The sequence below is a fragment of the Aquarana catesbeiana genome, linkage group LG11 (genome assembly GCF_042186555.1).
Source record: "Aquarana catesbeiana isolate 2022-GZ linkage group LG11, ASM4218655v1, whole genome shotgun sequence".
Taxonomy (NCBI): Eukaryota; Metazoa; Chordata; class Amphibia; order Anura; family Ranidae; genus Aquarana; species Aquarana catesbeiana.
The window spans coordinates 120,198,194-120,215,233 of record NC_133334.1 but is presented as its reverse complement, the minus strand read 5'-3'; the positions used below and the strand labels follow the sequence as shown (position 1 = coordinate 120,215,233).

The 17,040-nt window shown below is 42.9% G+C and overlaps 1 protein-coding gene across 5 annotated transcripts in view; it reads left to right on the top strand.

Annotated features, from left to right (window-relative positions):
- The window catches only part of CHD9 (chromodomain helicase DNA binding protein 9), a 343,123-nt gene that overhangs the window by 156,776 nt on the left and 169,307 nt on the right, over positions 1 to 17,040 (top strand). Inside the window, exon 1 of one of the 5 annotated variants that reach the window (XM_073604969.1) lies at positions 4,616 to 4,899. The exons of the other annotated variants lie outside the window; for them this stretch is intronic. Coding sequence (XP_073461070.1) covers positions 4,870 to 4,899 — 30 coding nt within the window. The 5' untranslated portion in view covers positions 4,616 to 4,869. Of the gene's footprint in view, positions 1 to 4,615; positions 4,900 to 17,040 lie in introns of those variants that run through there. 5 annotated transcript variants of the gene reach the window in all.

Genomic DNA, 17,040 nt, shown 5'->3' with positions numbered 1-17,040 from the left:
GAGGTGGAGATATCTGGATAATGCCTGCAGCTACAAGCATCATCCAAATATACTTCTTTTTAGCCGTAAATTCCCTCTAATGTAAGAGCAATTCCAGTGGCTGATTGCCCGCTGGATTGCTCTTACAGGCAGCGGGAGGGGACGTTCTGCCCCCCCGCCACCCATTGGTGCCTCTCTGAGCTCTCCTGTGTGATTGGAGAGCCTGGGTTCCAATCCGACAGCGGGTTACCACAGAACTGGCCGAAGACCAGATGGCCCCGGCCATCTCTATGATCCTGAAAGGCTGGAAGTGACATCGTGTCACTTCAGCTTTTCCCTGGGAAGCAGAGATCAACCTGTGGTGTTTGTTTTATCTCATGCTTTCCACAGTAGAGGAGATATCTTAAAAACCCCATATGTCTCCATAAAGAGGACCTGTCATGTCTTATTTCTATCACAAGGGTTGTTACATTTCTTGTGATAGGAATAAAAGTGATAAAGAAAATAAATTAAAGGGAGAGTGTAAAAATAAAATAATTAGCCTCCATCCTCTCATGCACGCACCCTGAAGCGAATGCTTACATGGGTCGCACTCTCATATGTAAACAGAGTTTGCACCACACATGTGAGGTATAGTCGCCAATATTTTAGTGAGAGCAATAATTCTAGCGCTAGACCTCCTCTGTAACTCTAAACTGGTAACCTTTTAAAACGTTTTAACCGATTGCCGATCGCTGCACGACCATGTACGTCGGCAGAATGGCATGGCTGCGCAAATGGGCGTACCCGTACGTCCCTCCATCATCACAGGCTAGCAGGCGTGTGCACATCACCGGCGGCATACAAATGTGTGAAACAATCAGCACTGCCCTAATAATTAATCAATTGCAAAGTTGCAGCCGCTATACACTTTAAGTGAAATCACTACACTTTAAAAATCTATATAATATATATGTGTGTGTGTAAATACCAAAAGACATGCACATACCCACAGTGCAGCGCTACTACAGTGATAATTCAATGCTATATTTAGTGCTATGTATACATGCAATAAAATTCAAATTCATAAAAAAATTATAATGAATGTCCCATAAATCAATTTCAATCTTGATAGTAGTGCTCCAGTGTTATTATCGTCATCTCACCGTGCTTCTCAATAATTCTTATTGCTTGTGCACACCACCACCAGCTATTTAATCTGCTCACCTCAAGGATGAGTCAGGAAGACTCAAATGAACTCTTTATTTTCACTCCCCAAATGTCTTTTCTTTCTCTCAGGACTCAGCTGTTCAATTTCTCCCTTTCACGATCTCCACTCCACCCAATGTATCCCTCACAGATAGGGGGTTGATCTCCGCGATTATTCAGCTGTTCCTCCACTTCAAGGGACTCATGTATCATGTAATCAAAAACACAGCCGACATAGTGCTCTCTGCTATAAAAGTTTTATTTAAAACCATGCTAAAAGAGGACACTTACTAGATATAAAAACAAAATTCGCTTGTTACATGTATTGGGAGCGTCCGCTCGCTCACCACCGTGGCTGCATGACGTCACAGGCTTCGGATCCTCACCTCTGCCCATGTATCGGCCTCTGAATTGTTTCCTCAGCAGATCACACTCTATGTCTGCCGGTGACCCGGGGAGATGCCTATGTAAAGAAGACATTTCCCTGTTCTGCCTAGTGACATGACAAGGATCTACTGCTCCCAGTGATCGGGAACAGTGATCTCTGTCATGTTCTAGTGAGCCCATCCCCCCTACAGTTAGAACACACTAAGGGAACACACTTAAAGCGGGAGTCCGGCGACCAATCCCTTTTTTTTTTTTAGGTCATTGAGACACTTTGTTAATCCCAAAATAATACTCAGTTTGGGTGTAATATTTCCGCCTCTGTCTGTTTTCGTACTGAAGAATAACTTAAAAAATGTGATGCTGGCTGTTTCCATCTTGCTTGTGGGCATGTGAAGCCCACAAGCATTGATTTCCGGGATGCGGTGAATGCTGTTCATTCACAGCTTGTTCACGCGCATGATCATTGTTTCCGCACTGAATCTTGGGAAGCCTGACACTAAGCTCCCAGGAGACAGTGCAGCGCGGGGGAAAGGCAATAAACACGCCTACTTCCATGGGAGAAGAGACAGGAAGTGCCACAATAAAGTACAATATAAAGTACAATATACAGCGATAGAAAAAATTGCCGTGCGGCATTTGAACATCTATGCAATTAACTGAAGGGGGTAAGATTAAGTTAAAAATTTGAGTGGAACCCCGTTTTAACACTTGATTGCCCCCCCTGGTGTTTATTTTTTTTTTGGGGGGGGGGGCTCGTCCGGGAGCCCCCTGGTGTTTAACCCCTTCCCTGCCAGTGACCATTTTACAATAATCCGTGGCTATTTTTAGCTCTGATCGCTTTATAAATGTCAGTGGTCCCAAAATAGTGTCAAAAGTGTCCGATCTGTCTGCCGCAATCATGATAAAAATTGCAGACTGCCGCCATTACTAATTAAAAAAAAAAAAATACTAAAAATGCCCTAAATCTTTCCCCTATTTTGTAGACACTATAACTTTTACGCAAACCAATCAATATACGCATATTACTTTTTTATTTTTACCAAAAATATGTAGAGGAATACATATCGGCCTAAACTAAGGAAGAAATTAGTGTTTTTTTATAATTTTTTGGGGGATATTTATTATAGCAAAAAGTAAAAATAAAAAATCTAGTTTTCTTTTTCAAAATTGTCGGTCTATAAAAAATGCAGAGGTGATCAAATACTACCAAAAGAAAACTTTTTTTGTGGGGGAAAAAAGTACATCAGTTTTGTTTGAGTGCAACGTCACATGACCACGCAATTGTCAGTTAAAGCAAAGCGAAAAAAATGCTCTGGTCATTAACCACTTGCGGACCGCTGCGCGCCGATATAGGTTGGCACAATGGCAGCGGTGGGTAAATGGGCATACCTGTACGCCCCCTTTAATTGGCAGGGCTAGCGATTTTTTTTTTTTTTTTTTTTTTTTTTTTAAACAAAAATATGTAGAAGAATACATATTGGCCTAAACTGAGGAAAAAATTAGTTTTTTTTTTTATATATATTTTTGGGGGATATTTATTATAGCAAAAAGTGAAAAATATTGCTTTTTTTTCAAAATTGTCGCTCTTTTTTTGTGTATAACACAAAAAATAAAAACCGTAGAGGTAATCAAATACCACCAAAAGAAAGCTGTATTTGTGGGAAAAAAAGGATGTTTTTTTCACAGCCGAGCAATTGTCAGTTAAAGCGATGCAGTGCCGAATCGCAAAAAGTGCTGTGGTCAAGAAGGGGGTAAAATCTTCCAGATGTGGTCAAACCATCGCCTATGGAGATTTTTAAGTATCATAGTTTGGTGTGAGCGTGCACAATTTTAAAGCGTGACATGTTAAGTAACTATTTACTCAGCGTAACATCTTTTATATTTTACAAAAATATTGGGTTATATATTGTTTTTTTTTTGCATTAAAATTAATTTAAAGTGTATTTTTTCCAAAAAAAAAATTGCATTTGAAAAATCACTGCGCACATACTGTGTAACATAACAAATTGCAACCACCACCATTTTATTCTCTAGGGTCTCTGCTTAAAAAAAATATATAATGTTTGGGGGTTCTGAGTAATTTTCTAGAAAAAAAAAAAATACTGATTTTTATACGTAGGAGAGAAATAACATAGGTGGGAACTGGTTAAATAAAAATGTTTGTTTCTTTTTTTTTTTGTTTCATACATAGTTGGTAGTTGCTGTCACTCTCCATCATTTTAAATGATAAGAGTGAAGGGGTATACATGCATTCATTGCAACACAGGTCGCTTCAGTGGTGCCGAGATTATTAAACAGAATTTGATGATGCGCATAATATGTCACATGATCCTATTCCACCAAGAGTACCAGCCTTGCCTATTCTATATTTACTAGCAAAAGGGTGCCTGTTAGATCATTATACATCATGTCCTGCAAATGACAATTGTATGATCTCCCAGTGTACATAGCAATATTTCCCTTCTAGGGGGCTGTACAATGATGTTTTATAATATTTCTTTCTCAGATGTGTGTATATATAACCCCCTTTTGCCTGCATACTTTTGCATGTAACTTTTATTTAATACATCTGGGACAGGAGACAATAAAAAGGGAAACATGATGTCACTGGTACACAGTTACCAATAAATGACATCATTGGAGGTGGATTTCTAGAAAGATCCTTCACCCCAGTGTCGTACAGAAGGTACAGGTATCTAAGAAGTACACAGCCTTTTATACTTTTATACAAAGCAAAAAAGAGCACAATGTTAGAAATGGTCCTTTCCTTGACTTTGCAATGAAGTGGTTAAAGCAGTGAACCAGGAGGAATAGAAGTGAAATTATGCAGCATGGCGCCCTCTCCTGGCCGTTCACCTTCAGCGGGGCCCTGCTGTGTGTAAATTTTTTTTTTTTTTTTTTAATCGGCATCTCTAATATTCATGCTGATGCATTTTGATGCTACTGTGCGTTCATTTTTTTCCTGCCTCCTTTTTTTTTTTTTTCCTTTTTTTTTTTTTTTTTTTTTTTTTTTTTGTGTTGGTTATATCGGTTTCCAGCTTCTGAATTTGTTCATAGGCACAGAGCGGAATCCCCCACTCCCTCCTTTCTTCCATCCCCCTCCTTCTAGCTTCATCAGGAGGAAGAAAAAAATATAATAACATTCAGCATACACAATGTATAGTTGCTGTGTAAGGTTGCTGCTCCTGAATGGGAGAAGCCCGATTCTCGCTCTGCCTGGCTTTTGAAGGCTGTTTCGAGGTGGGGGGAGGTTAAGTTTTGAAGTAAGGGGGGGTTGCCTTTAGAGAGAAAAAAAAAAATCCACGGAGATTAAGAATGTCTTCAGCGAAGAGGCCAAGAGGAAGGGTAAGTGAGAGGCTGAATGAGTGTGAAAGAGGAGGGGGTGGCTGATGGGGCTGTATAACCTCCCTTATAACTGGCCTTGCTCCATCGCCATCTTAAGCCAGCGCTGTCTGCCGTAGTTCTCAGTCTGTGGCTGCAGGCCCCTTTAACCGCAGCATCCAAGCCAGAGCAGCACGCTCTTTTTTTATCCTTGCCGCAAGACCCAGTGGCGCCTGCAGCCTCAGGGACTCAGGATGCATATGGATACTCCTACTGCCCATCCATGGGAGCTCAGAGCTAGGTGAGAGGGTCCGAAGAGGGTTTTTCTGCATCCTGCCCCCTCCCTGTTCTGCCCTGACCTGCTCAAGAGCATGCTGTGATTTTTATTTAGCAGGAGTCTGCCTTCCACATATTCATGTTGTGCTGAGAAGAAGGGCTGCATGTGTGCATTTCTGTGCAATTTCTTTAACGTTTCCGGGCGGCAGAACAAGTTTTAGCAAAGAAAAGGCTTCATTGCGGATGTGGCTGTGTGTCTCTGGCAGTTAATCACTGTTTTGTACATTAAGCTACATAGATTACGTGTTCACCATTAGGAATGAATAGATGCACAGGGTTGCTGTACTGCAATAGAACAGAATATTATTGCTGGAATAAGCAGGAATCTGGTGCCAGGGAGTGCAGTATGTAACCTGTTTATCAGCCTGTGTGGGTGCGCATGGCTCTATATGGATCCCATTCTCAATCGCTCTTTGTGTGCATGTAAACTGTATTATTGATCATATGCAGAACTTGGGCAGGGAATTATTCATTTTGTTGTGTATTACAGTAGAGTTATGTAATGGAAATAAAGTCTAACTTGTAAAAATGGTTCTGTTTACAGTGTGATAATGTCGTATGTGTGTGTAGTTACTGCCTGTATGCGATTGTGTCATATACAATGTGTGTGTTTACTTTTATACAAAGCAAGCCTTCCTTTGTAATTGTGTTCTGCACTCATTGTTTTAATATATAGGGATGATTAATGAGAAGTGGTGCAGACAGACAACAGTGGTTTTGTTGTCAGTGGCAATCAGTCAGAGTTCCCATTTTTTTTTTTTTTTTTAAGTGCCAGTTTAAGAATGGAAGTGAAAATCTGATTGCCTAGTTTCTCAGTACATTAATAATCTAGAGGTATAGGCATCTAGTAATGCAATAAATATGTTTATATTAGTCATCTGATTAACGTGGACATTAGGCTGCCATGGCAACCTTATGATGTCAGAAATAATCTTTCCAGTGGTGATTTATATTCTATATTGGTTGTAGCAGAGTGCTTGGGTTACATTTGCTTAGTAGCTGTTGGCTACTTTGTAACTTTATTTAGCCATCACACAAATGTAATGTATCTAAAATAACTGAAAGATTTATACTTCCCTAAATTTGTCTTGCACATGCTGCATCTCTGGCAGGGGAAATCTATATAAACAGAGCTTCTCTTTCATCACTCTAAATGTGAGGTACCCAGCCGTGCACAGAAACCAAGAGCTCTGCAAATATGTATGGTATATGGGGGATACAGACTCCAAATCACTGCTAAAGGAAGTCCGTTCATATACCCATGCACTGTATATAGGCCTTCATACTTAATCCGTTATAGAAGCATTGGCGTGAAAAGCAATAAAAGGTTTAAATGCTAAAATGTCGTCTTTGGTATATTTGCAAACATATTGATTTGTAGAATTTATGGTTTCCGTTATTTGTATTTTTTTAAAGCAAAACTGCAGCCAAACTAAGTAAAAGGTTTGCCTATCAAAATCATTCTGTTGAGACACTCTAGTGGTTCACTTATCCAATCATATTGCATAACCAGTAAGGCGTCATCAATATATCTTGTTGTGGTTTGCAGTTTTCTATGTCACCTGTCTGATCACTGGTCTGTGGAAAGCAACATCATGCTGCTGAGGTTCCCCTCCTATCCTGTTCCTTGTGAATACTTTCAAAGTACCCCCCCCCCAAATCCCTCCCTCCTTCCAGATCCCAGAGCCTGAAAAAATAAGCAGTGGGCAACACAACAGAGCTTGAGTGGTTGGCATGTCTTAACTTCCCACTCTAATTTCTCCTTTTCAGGGGATTATGGGTAGATCATCTGAAGGTTTTAGGCGCTTATACTTGCAGTATTTTATTATACATTTAATATATAACTTGAATAAAGGGTGTTTTGTTATACTAGTTTGAAGTTCTTCCTTGATCTAATAACATTTGAAATGCTTTAGGGGTCGTTCACACCCATCTGTGGTGATTTGGACAGATCAACATACAGTTGTGCTCATAAGTTTACATACCCTGGCAGAATTTATGATTTCTTGGCCATTTGTCAGAGAATATGAATGATAACACAAAAAATTTTCTTTCACTCATGGTTAGTGTTTGGCTGAATACAAAAAAAGACAAAACGAAAAAAGATCACTGCCCCCACCTATAACTGGTCTTCACAGCAAGGAGCACTGGAAGGGCAAACGCATGTAAAATCCAAAGAATTTCCAAGCTCAACTTACCAACCAGCCTGCAACCAACCAAATTAACCTGCCTAACAGTATGTATTAAAAACAGGGGTTTAGTTGCACACATTTGCAAATACATGCATAAGCTGCAGGCCACGGCAAGGCACCTTGTATCCTGCAGACCCTAACTCTAACTTTGAAGAGTCTCCACAGTGGGAGCACATGTATTCTAATGGTTAGATGAAGGGCAGATGACTGAAAGGAGCCCAACCCTCCTTCAAGGCACAGGAGCACACTGAACACCCAGCATATTGCACAATGGCAGCAAAGGTGTCAGTGCGTTGCCTGACCAGTATGTCAACAATACAAAAAAAGGTCACTGCCCCCACCTATAACTGGTCTTCACAGCAAGGAGCACTGGAAGGGCAAACGCATGTAAAATAAAACCAAAGAATATCCAAGCTCAACTTACCAACCAGCCTGCGACCAACCGAATTAACCTGCCTAACAGTATGTTTTAAAAACAGGGGTTTAGTTGCACACATAGTGTTTGGCTGAAGCCAGATATTATCAATCAACATTGTTTACTCTTTTTAAATCATAATGACAACAGAAACTACCCAAATGATCCCGATCAAAAGTTTACAGACCCTGGCGATTTTGGCCTGATAACATGCACACAAGTTGACACAAAGGGGTTTGAATGGCTATTAAAGGTAACCATCCTCACCTGTGATCTGTTTGCTTGTAATTAGTGTGTGTGTATAAAAGGTCATTGAGTTTCTGGACTCCTGACAGACCCTTGCATCTTTCATCCAGTGCTGAACTGACGTTTCTGGATTCTGAGTCATGGGGAAAGCAAAAGAATTGTTAAAGGATCTGTGTAAGAATGTAGTTGAACTGCATAAAACTGGAAAGGGATATAAAAAGATATCCAAGGAATTGAGAATGCCAATCAGCAGTGTTCAAACTCTAATCAAGAAGTGGAAAATGAGGGGTTCTGTTGAAACCAAACCACTGTCAGGTAGACCAACTAAAATTTCAGTCACAACTGCCAGGAAAATTGTTCGGGATGCAAAGAAAAACCCACAAATAACTTCAGGTGAAATGCAGGACTCTCTGAAAACGTGTGGTGTGGCTGTTTCAAGATGCATAATAAGGAGGCACTTGAAGAAAGATGGGCTGCATGGTTGAGTTGCCAGAAGAAAGCCATTACTAAGCAAATACCACAAAGTATTCCGCTCACAATATGCCAAACAGCACAGAGACAAGCCTCAAACCTTAGCAATACACGGTATTAAGAACTGGGGTATGTAAACTTTTTTGATCAGGGTAATTTGGGTGGTTTCTGTTGTGATTATGATTTAAAAAACACTGCTGACTGATAATAAATGGCTTCAGCGAAACACTAACCATGAGTGAAAGAAAAGTTTTGGTGTTATCATTCATATTCTTTGAAAAATGGCCAAGAAATCATAAATTCTGCCAGGGTATGTAAACTTATGAGCACAACTGTAGGCTCAATGTTGGGGCATATAGAAAACCATTGTGTACTTGGTGCCCTGTTCACACCACAGCGCTATGGTAAGTTACAATGCAAAATCCTGGTGCAGCTGTGCATGGTAGCCAATCGGCTTCTAACTTCAGCTTGTTCAATTAAGCTTTGACAATAAAGCGTGGAAGCTGATTGGTTTCTATGCAGAGCTGCACCAGATTTTGCACACTCCATTTTAGAAAATGAACCCCACTGTGCTGCATTTTTACACCGTGGAACTCACTGCACCACATGGAATAGCTTTGAAGTGTTGTCATTTTTTTGTACAAAAAAAAAATGGTATGGTGCATAACACACACACCAGCTTGCAGCACTTTAATGTGTGAAATTCACTAAGACTGGTGCGCACAGATTTTGGTGCTGCTGCGCATGGTGGCCAATCGACTTCTCACTTCAGCTTGTTGAAGTAAGCTTTGACAATATAACCTGGAAGCCAATTGGTTATTACTAGATCTGCACCAGATTTTACATTCTCCAGTTTTAGTAAATCTTCCCCACTGTGTTTTTGATTAATGTCACCATCAACTATACTATGGTATGTACAAAAATATTGGCGCTTGGACAAAGCAATTCTGCTTCTTGGCCTCTTCCCTGTCCGACTCGGACCTTCAACAGGAGACCTTCCAATATCAGTCTTATATATTATAGTCCTAGTTAGGTGAAGAATCCAGGTCTCTACATACCCACTGTTATGTTCTAGAATGTCTAGGAATCCCTAGTTTACAAATATTAGTTTGCTGATGGAGTTGATTAGCCCCTACTCCAAAGTTCTCTGTTCATCATTGAGGTAGCCTATTACAACTCTGGAAAACCACAGGTATAGCTGGGCCCATAGTTAACGGCAGCAAGGAAATTTGTCTTTTCAACGTTTCCTTTAAATCGGTATTAAACCCAAAACCAAAATGTAATATATTGCAGTTTAGTAATCAGATGTGGTGCCTGCTTTCTTTTCTTTGGCTTTTCCCCCTCTGTTTTCACCTGGTGATCTGACCACACTTCCTATATTGGTGAGACACCACTCTGGATGAAGGTTCACAGGAGGCACGACAGATAGCGGCATTGTCAGTCTGGGGGAAGGGTAGAGTTAAATGTAGTAGCAAATTTAAATACGCTAACAAGTTGAAGCCCAAACTCCAGCTCACATTTTTAATCAGTTACAGCAATGTTTTTTTTTTCTTTTAGAATAAAGGTTTTGCGTGAAAAAACGCTGATCATTTTAAGCACCCCTGTCAGTATTAATTGGTTTGTCTCATCCATGTAAACTGATACACTCTGCTGGAGAGCTTGTACGTTTGAAAAACAGTTGCTGGCTGCATCTCCAGATGAAAATGAAGAAAGAAAGCCTAGAAAAGAAAATGAATGCAGCCATCCCATGTAGAAATTGGTAAGCTGCAATATAACGACATGCGAGCCATTGCCTGTTGAAGTAGCACAGTGATAAATAGCAAAAGATGACCTGGTCATAATGGGGGTAAAACCATCCCAAGGTGAAATGGATAATAAATGTTTGCTTTTGGGATAATACTGCTTTAAATATAAATTCTAAAATTGTAAAGGTTTACTGTACATGCTATGTTTAGGTCGTATTTTACTATTCGGTTCCTGCTGTGCCAGTTGATCTAAATATGTGTGTATATATAATACCTTAAAAAGTGTAGAATAAAAAAAAAAAAAAAACACTTGCATGCTCATCTAGGTGGATGCAGCATCACACTGATACTGCTTCTGCCGCCCGCCGCCTCGAAGACTGGGAACTGAGCACTCAAAGACTGCTGATCGCTCTGTTCCCAGTCTTCAGTAAGTAGAGAGCCGGTGACTATCAATCACAGCTCTGTACTCTGCTCCTCCAGTACTCACTGGAGTGCCGAGCTGTGGAAGGGGCTCTTAGTGGTGCGCTGAGCCAGCTGCAGTTCAGTTATCTGGGTGGAGCCCATCAACAAAGTCGGATCCCTCCAGAGCCTGGACCGGCTGAATGATGTCTGCCAAGAGTTTGCTGAATATGGGTCACAGGAGTGCAGAAGGAAGTGCACTCCTGTGACCCACAGGAAAAGTTGGGCCAAAAGTGCTTTGGCCCTACTTCTCCTTATAATCAAAATGGTAAGGGCATACCAGAAGTAGAACTGTCATCTACACACAACATATTATGCATGCAGTCACTTGTGAGATATTTTACCAACTTTTACTGTAATATTACACAAATATAGGGTAATTCAAGCTGTGGGAAAATATGACTCTGGCCTCCAGTGGCCAAATATGTTACTAGCGTTTTTATGTACAGTGCCTTGAAAAAGTATGCATACCCCTTGAAACTTTCCACTTTTGTCATGTTACAACTAAAAACGTAAATGTATTGTATTGGGATTTTATGTGGTAGACCAACACAAAGTGGCACATAATTGTAAAGTATAAGGAAAATGATAAATGGTTTTCAAATTTTTATACAAATAAATAACTGAAAAGTTTGGCGTGCATTTGTATTCAGTTCCCTTTATTCTGATACCCCTAACTAAAATCTAGTGGAACCAATTGCCTTCAGGAGTCACCTATTTAGTAAATATAGTCCACCTGTGTGTAATTTAATCTCAGTATAAAGACAGCTGTTCTGTGAAGCCCTCAGAGGTTTGTTAAAGAAAAAACCGCATCATCAAGGCCAAGGAACACACCAGACAGGTCAGGAATAAAGTTGTGGAGAAGTTTAAAAGCAGGGTTAGGTTATAAAAAAATATCCCAAGCTTTGAACATCTCACGAAGCACAATCCATCATCTGAAAATGGAAAGAGTATGGCACAACTGCAAACCTACCAAGACATGGCCGTCCACCTAAACTGACAGGTCGGGCAAGGAGAGCATTAATCAGAGAAGCAGCCAAGAGGTCCATGGTAATTCTGTAGGAGCTGCAGAGATCCACAGCTCAGGTGGGAGAATCTGTCCACAGGATAACTATTATGGGGCGTACACACGGTCGGACTTTCTGGAAAGCTAGGTCCGACGTACTTGCCGCCAGACTTCCGGCGGACTACCGCCGGACTTTCTGAACGGCCAGACTTGCCTACACACGGCCGGACTTTCCGGAATCCGGTCTTCCCGACGGACTTCCGCCGGACTTTCAGAATGAACGGACTTTCCCACACACGGACAAGTCCGTTCATTTTGAACGTGACTCAGGTACGACGGGACTAGAAAAGGAATTCAATCTCGCTGCTTTTTTTGGCGAGATTGAAACCTTGCGAGCCCCGTCGCAGGCATCTCAGGCCCTTAGGTCTGGTATGGAACTTTAAGGGGAACCCCCTACGCCGAAAAACCGGCGTGGGGGTCCCCCCAAAATCCATACCAGACCCCGATCCGAGCACGCAGCCCGGCCGGTCAGGAAAGGGGGTGGGGACGAGCGCCCCCCCCCCCCTCCTGAACCGTACCAGGCCGCATGCCCTCAACATGGGGGGTGCTTTGGGGGAGGGGGCGCCTTGCGGTGCCCCCCCACCACAAAGCACCTTGTCCCCATGTTGATGAGGACAAGGGCCTCTTCCCGACAACCCTGGCCGTTGGTTGTCGGGGTCTGCGGGCGGGGGGCTTATCGGAATCCGGGAGCCCCCTATAATAAGAGGGCCCCCAGATCCCGGCCCCCCCACCCTATGTAAATGAGTATGGGGTACATGGTACCCCTACCCATTCACCTAGGGAAAAAGTGTAAATAATAAAACACAACACAGGTTTTTAAAATATTTTATTAAACAGCTCCGGGGGGGATCTTGCTCCGGCTTCGGGGGTCCCTCCAGTTCCTCTTCTCCCGGCGTCCGGTTGGTTCTTCGGCCGGCCCCTCCGCTGTCTTCAGGTAGCTCTATTGCCAGCGGAGGTCCAGACTTCCTGTCTTCTCTTCTCCAGATGTTGACATGACGCTCTCTCCGGCCTCTTCTCCCGGTGTTCCAGGTCTTCGGCCGGCCCCTCCGCTGTCTTCAGGTAGCTCTTTAGCCAGCGGAGGTCTGGGCTTCTGGGCTTCTCTTCTCTTCCCCAGATGTTGACACGACACTCTCTCCGGCTGGACTGGTCTCTGAGGGCTCCGTTGTGACTTATATAGGCGGAGACCCCGCCCCCATATGATGTCACAGTCCCTGGGAATGCTGGGACTGTGACGTTTTAGGGGGCGTGGTCGACCAGAGGCCGGAGAGAGCGTCATGTCAACATCTGGAGAAGAGAAGACAGGAAGTCTGGACCTCCGCTGGCAATAGAGCTACCTGAAGACAGCGGAGGGGCCGGCCGAAGAACCAACCGGACGCCGGGAGAAGAGGAACCGGAGGGACCCCCGAAGCCGGAGCAAGATCCCCCCCGGAGCTGTTTAATAAAATATTTTAAAAACCTGTGTTGTGTTTTATTATTTACACTTTTTCCCTAGGTGAATGGGTAGGGGTACCATGTACCCCATACTCATTCACATAGGGTGGGGGGGCCGGGATCTGGGGGCCCTCTTATTATAGGGGGCTCCCGGATTCCGATAAGCCCCCCGCCCGCAGACCCCGACAACCAACGGCCAGGGTTGTCGGGAAGAGGCCCTTGTCCTCATCAACATGGGGACAAGGTGCTTTGTGGTGGGGGGGGCACCGCAAGGCGCCCCCTCCCCCAAAGCACCCCCCATGTTGAGGGCATGCGGCCTGGTACGGTTCAGGAGGGGGGGGGCGCTCGCTCGTCCCCACCCCCTTTCCTGACCGGCCGGGCTGCGTACTCGGATTGGGGTCTGGTATGGATTTTGGGGGGACCCCCACGCCGGTTTTTCGGCGTAGGGGGTTCCCCTTAAAGTTCCATACCAGACCTAAGGGCCTGGGATGCCCCCCGCGCTCGCCGCAATGGAAAAATTTGTTTTTCCTATTGCAGCGAGCGCGAGATGCAGTAACCTGCTCCTCCGTCGTATCTGGTCCGTCGGACCAGCATACAGACGAACGGGCTTTCCGTCAGGAACTGAGTCCGGCGGAGTTACGACATAAGATTTGAAGCAAGTTTCAAATCTAAAGTACGTCGGATTTCCGGCCGAAATGGTCCGTCGGAAGTCCGATGGAGACCACACACGGTCGGATTACCAGCCAGCTTTAGTCCGTCGGCGTACGTTGGACTTTTGTAGACGAAAAGTCCGGCCGTGTGTACGCCCCATTAGTCATGCAAAGAAAATGAACACGTCACCCTGAACACACCAGCAGGGACAGGGAAGCTGGTGAGAGTTGATGGCAAGATTAGTGGAGCCAAATACAGGGCAATCTTAGAAGAAAACCTGTTAGAGTCTGCAAAAGACTTAAGACTGGGGTGGAGGTGCACCTTCCAGCAGGACAATGACCCTAAACATACAGCCAGAGCTATAATGGAATGGTTTAGGTCAAAGCATTTTCATGTGTTAGAATGGCCCAGTCAAAATCCAGACCTAAATCCAATTGAGAATCTGTGGCAAGACTTGAAAATTGCTGTTCAGATGCTCAGACAATTTGACAAGCTTTAAGCAGACTGATATAAATCACAAGACTTCTGTTAACTGCTGATGAGAAAAGGTATTTAGCAGTTTATATTTACTAAAATAATTGCATTCCATGTCCTGTGTACTGTGGGAGACCATATATAGTGAATGCAGGGTCCTGGGTTTAGTAAAACTTTACCTACTGCTTTAAAACCAAGTATCCAGTAGCCAATAGTACTGAATGTATAAAAATGAATAGGTCGGGTAACAATGGATAGATCAATATATACAAGAACCTCAGACAAACATTTAGAATCTGAATAATAAAACATCCCATTCATACCAAACCAAAATAATAATACTACATCCTGATCAATGTATGGATCTAATGAGAATAAATACGTAAGTAAAGTTCTATCCAAAAAATGTGCATACTCAAGCCATACACTGACTATGATTGCCAAGTATCTGAAAAGAATGCTGCAAGTAAATACAGAATATGAAAAGCACATTTACTGACTCAAAACAAGCTTCGCTGAGCTTCTGAAAAGCTTGGCTCATTCTAAAGAACTTACTGCGGCACTCTGCACCCCTGCTTGGTTTATTGCGCTTGCATTTTAATTGCTTTTACTGTGCGATTTTAGGCAGTATGCAGGGGGTATTATATTTATAAATGCTATTTATAGGTTGCAGGTTAATGTTTACATGGATTGTTGTACTAGTAGTACATGTTTAGTATTGAATGATCAGTATTCTAAGACATTAGAATAGATCAACAAAAAGTAGATCTGCTTATGCAGAAAGTTTAGAGTTTAATGAATACCCTTTAATGACTAATGTAAGTTATTAAAAATGCAAGCTTTCAGGACCCCACTAGGCCCCTTCTTCGAGCTTTATATTATTGTATAAAGCTTAAAAAAGGGACCCAGTGGGCCTGAAAGTTTACATCTTTAAGAACTTTAAACGCTAAGTTGTCTTTTTCCTTTTCTAGAAAATAGCCTATATAGTCCAAAGGCCTCAGGAGATATTAATAAAGTGCAGATTTGTAAAATGCATTTATTGTCATACCTGTAGGCCATTTGGGCCCCCTTGGAAGCCTGGCCAAAGACCTCCCAGTTAGCAATCCCTATGTGCTGCTTTGTTGCTAGTACTAAAAACTGCAGGCCTTCACTCCTGTAATGCTAGCTGTAATCTGCACACAAGGGGTTACTCACTCAGCACTGCCGCAATTTTCAGAAACGCCTTGAATTTTTTTTTTCAATGAATATAAGGAGAGTTCTGATAGGACAAGGTGGAGATTTTGACATCGACTCCCACTTTTCTCCACCTCATACTATCTGAGAGCACATTGTATTTGTGAAAAACAAATACAAGATGTTCTTAAATGGTGGCAGTGCCGAGCGAGTGACCCACTGTGGACAGTGTGCAGAGGGGGAAGATGCTTGGATGGAACCAGGCTCACTGTACACCATCTACTACAATGATTGTCCGCCTCCTCAGCGGCCCCTCAGATATGAAACATGCATACTTGTATTGGGCCAAAGTGGACCAATGTGAATATGCAATAAAAATCATACCTGGAGTTCTGCTTTAATTAGAACACGCTCACTTTATAGCTACAGCAACCATGAAGCATAAAACAAAAACAGCAATGATAAACGCAGGCATGTAATGTTTACTTAAACTGATGCTAAAGTCTTGTTTTTTTTTTTAGTTTAAAAATAACAAATATGTCATACTTACCTGCTCTGTGTAGTGGTTTTGCACAGAGCAGCCCAGATCCTCCTCTTCCTGGGTCCCTTGCCGGCGCTCCTGGCCCCTCCCTCCTGGGACGTGCCCCCACAGCAAGCAGCTTGCTATGGGGGCACACAAGCCGAGTGGCGCCCTGCTGCTGTCTCAGCCACTGAGGAGTCCTGGACAGCTGAGATTTCCTGCAACATTGCTGGATCAAGAAGGGGCTCAGGTAAGTATTAAGGGGGCTGAGGGGGTTGCTGCACACAGAAGGTTTTTAATCTTAATGCATAGCAGCATGCATTAAGCTAAAAAAAACCTTCTGACTTTAGAACCATTTTAATCACACTAATCCATATATTAAACCTAGATGTCATCCTAACGTCACAATCTCTGGCTTGGCCAGTCAGAGGAAGCGTTGTATCCATCATAGAATACTAAGCACCCTGTGAATTGAGCAGCACTCAGCCTGACTCAATTTTCCATTCCGTGAGTGATGGGAAGTTCCTGTTTCCCGCTGCAGGAACACAGTTCTGTATACTGCATGTACCTGAGGCTACATACAGTTTATAAAGATCACACAGCCCCTGCCTCTGTTAGTGAATTAAATAGATTGTTTGGACCAGATTGGTCCCATTGAACTATTTAAACTTTACTAAAACATGGAGATCTATTTTAAAAAGGGACCTAATGGGCCTGAAAGCTTGCATCTTAAAGGAGTTGTAAACCCTCTTGGTTTTTCACCTTAGTGCTTATGCATTAAGGTGAAAAACCTGTGCTGCAGCTGCCGCCAGAGCCCCCCTTTTTCTTACCTGAACCCGATCATTCCAATGACGTGCACAGCAGGAAAGGAATGCCGCTCATAAGCCTTCGATCATTCCAAGCCTCCGTGCACAGCAGGAAAGGAATGCCGCTCATAAGCCTCCGATCATTCCAAGCCTCCGTGCACAGCAGGAAAGGAATACCGC